The sequence below is a fragment of the Schistocerca americana genome, chromosome 11 (genome assembly GCF_021461395.2).
Source record: "Schistocerca americana isolate TAMUIC-IGC-003095 chromosome 11, iqSchAmer2.1, whole genome shotgun sequence".
Taxonomy (NCBI): Eukaryota; Metazoa; Arthropoda; class Insecta; order Orthoptera; family Acrididae; genus Schistocerca; species Schistocerca americana.
The window spans coordinates 187,309,274-187,312,244 of NC_060129.1; the positions used below are offsets into that span (position 1 = coordinate 187,309,274).

Genomic DNA, 2,971 nt, shown 5'->3' on the forward strand with positions numbered 1-2,971 from the left:
GTGTGAAATACAGAGACATTACAAACCCATTATCATTATATGGTTGGTGTAGCAGTGCTTATTGTGTTGGCATTCGGCAGGAAAGAGTCAGCAATTATCCGTGTTATATATTTTGATGACCCCAATGAGGCAATTGATCGATTATGACAGCTCATGGTGTCAGTTGCTGTGTGCAATACCACTCATTCAAATGAGGTTGTCTCAGTAATTTCAGAGTTTAGAGAAAGGTATAATCGAATGAGTGTGGAGATGGTAGTTTGAGAATTGCACAAACCAGCATTCAAAACATACTGTCATAGGCATGTAATGATTATAGGTTTGGATGACTTATGGCAGGTTGATCTTGTAGATATGTGGAAATATTCACATGAGAATAATGGATTCAAATATATTTTAATCGTTATTGATAAGTATTCCGAATTTGCTCAAACAAAGAGGGCGAGAAATGTTGACGAAGTATTTGAGAGTTTGTTGCAGATGGGAATGAGGCTAATATTTTTGAAATATCTGTACTTAACATTGTTCATTTTTAACAAAAATACTAAAATTGAAAAAAAAGTTATGTGTTTAGTTCCAGTAACAGTAACATATATTTGTAAATATGCATCTTAGAGGAAACATATTACATTTGTGACATTGTTTCTAGGACATTACAGAAGTTTTAAACAACAGGGAAACTTGGAGACAAAGAAATTTCATGGCACCAAACCTTCCAAATTTTCAATCTTATCAATAGATCAGCTCTCAAGGATGGACATGACTCGATTATTTTGTACAGTATGTAGATTTCTCTCTGTTTACACTCATTTGAGAGAACTGCAGAAGAGATCATGAGTTGGTTTGCTGTAACTACGCTGATGGCCAGCTTACAGTATCCTATAATAAGAAGGTATTGGCAAAAACAATGGGAGATATCTAATATAACAGGGGCTATGACTAGGGATAGATATTTTTAGTTAAGGAATTCCCTGAAAGTGGTATTTGACAACGACATACCTGAAAATGAGAGACTTAAAGATCGATTGTGGAATGTGCATCCATTTTTGGAAGGGGTCAGAGGAGGCTGTTTTCTACAACCCAGATCTCTCCACATTGCTGTTGATGAAATGATGGTTCCATTTCAAGGCCACTGTGGTTTCAAACAGTATGTAAGAGGAAAACCAAATCCAATTGGCATTAACGTGTTTGTTTTGCACAATCCCAGATTTTGTCTGTTACCAAGGCAAAACATCATTTCCTCAGGAGGTGCTTCTACATCTAATTTGTACTGCTTCTATCTTGCTGCTCACAAAATCATTACATCCTGGCCTTATAATTTACCATGACAGATTATTTACATCTGTGAAATTAGCTGATTTGCTGCTTGAGAAAGGTCTTGTGTCTACAGGGACCATTATGAATAAGAGAATTCCAAAGAAGATCCAGCTAAAGCCACATAAGGATCTACAGAAAGAAGGATGAGGCTCATGTGACATGCTGGTCAGAAGTGATCAAAAGTTGGCAGTTACAAAATGGATGGACAACAAAAGTGTTGTGATGCTGTCCACTGCACAGTGTATTGAACCTAGTGACACATGCTGGAGGTGGTCCAAGAAAGAGAGCAAATATTTACATATTGAGGAACCCAGTGTAATAAAAAATTATAATCAGAACATGGGTGGTGTGGATATGGCAGATCCGCTCAATTCCTACTGCCCAATGGGTGCAAGGACCAAGAAGTGGACACTAAGAACAATATGCCATTTTACAGATGCAGTTTGTAATTCTTGGCTTCAGTATAAAGAGGAACAGAAGGAATCCAACACTCCAGCAAAGGAGAGCTTACAACTGAGATCTTTTAAGATGATACTTGCACTACAGCTTCTGAATCGAAACAAAACTCTAGGTAATCAAGAGCAACAAGAGACTCATAATGACAATGCAAGACAAGAAGAACCTGAGACAAGTGCACCAAAAAGAAGGAAACCAATAACACTGCCACCTCCACAAACCCGAAAGCAAACAGAGCACATGCCTGAGATAATTGAGACAAAAGTATTTCAAAAATGTCATAGAGAGTATTGTAAAAAGCATTTTAGAGCAAAATATGTAACTTGCAAAGTGTTTTTATGCTTAAATGCACATCGAAAATGCTTAGCTGCATTTCATAGCAGTTGACATATGTATTTGTGAAACCATACAAGAAAGGACAAGGTCTCTTCATAGATAAAAAAACCCTGAACTATTCTACCGAATGGACCGCTTACAAATATAGATCTGCTGAAGTTTCTTAGGAACAAACTCAATGTTCCAAGATTCATAGGTGTTTTTATGCGGGATACATTACCAAAGACTAGTGGAAACCAGGAGAATGTAGAATTGTGGATTGAGATGTTGCTTGGGGGGGCTAGAAAACCATTGGGTGGCATATATTAAGAAAAATACAAATACCATCTACTATTTCGTCTCATATGCAGACTTGCAACCACCAGAAGAGTTACAACGATACTTCACCGACAGAAGACGTGTGTTCTACAATTTTCATCGCTACCAAGACTTTAATACCTGCTCATGCGAGCATCTGTGGATCATGTTCCTTGCATTAAGCATCCACTCATCAGTTGATATTCAGATGCAATGCCATATACTCTAACTTTAAAACATCGATCGCCTGTATTACGTGCGAATTGATTTAGGCAACTGGGAGTGGAATACTGCGCTGATTGGTCTGGAGATTTACAAAACTTTCCGAATATCATATAGGCTAACAACAGATTTTGTCTGGAAATTAATAGTGCACAGAAATTGTGGAAATAGAACCTGGTGTATACGATATTGACGATGTAAACAAAGTTTTAAAATGGTCTAGAAAAGGTATTGTGCTACATGTAAATGTCAATACACTCAAATCTGAAATAAAGACAATGAGCACAACGATTCACATTATCGAGAAAGTATCAATAGGACGGCATCTGCGTATTGTGGACCAGGA

The 2,971-nt window shown here is 37.4% G+C and overlaps 1 protein-coding gene across 1 annotated transcript; it reads left to right on the forward strand.

Annotated features, from left to right (window-relative positions):
- Positions 1–1,473: 1,473 nt before the first annotated feature.
- LOC124553532 (piggyBac transposable element-derived protein 2-like) lies at positions 1,474–2,157 on the forward strand. Its single transcript, XM_047127381.1, has one exon. The coding sequence runs from the start codon at positions 1,474–1,476 to the stop codon at positions 2,155–2,157; it is 684 nt and encodes a 227-aa protein (XP_046983337.1).
- Positions 2,158–2,971: the final 814 nt, after the last annotated feature.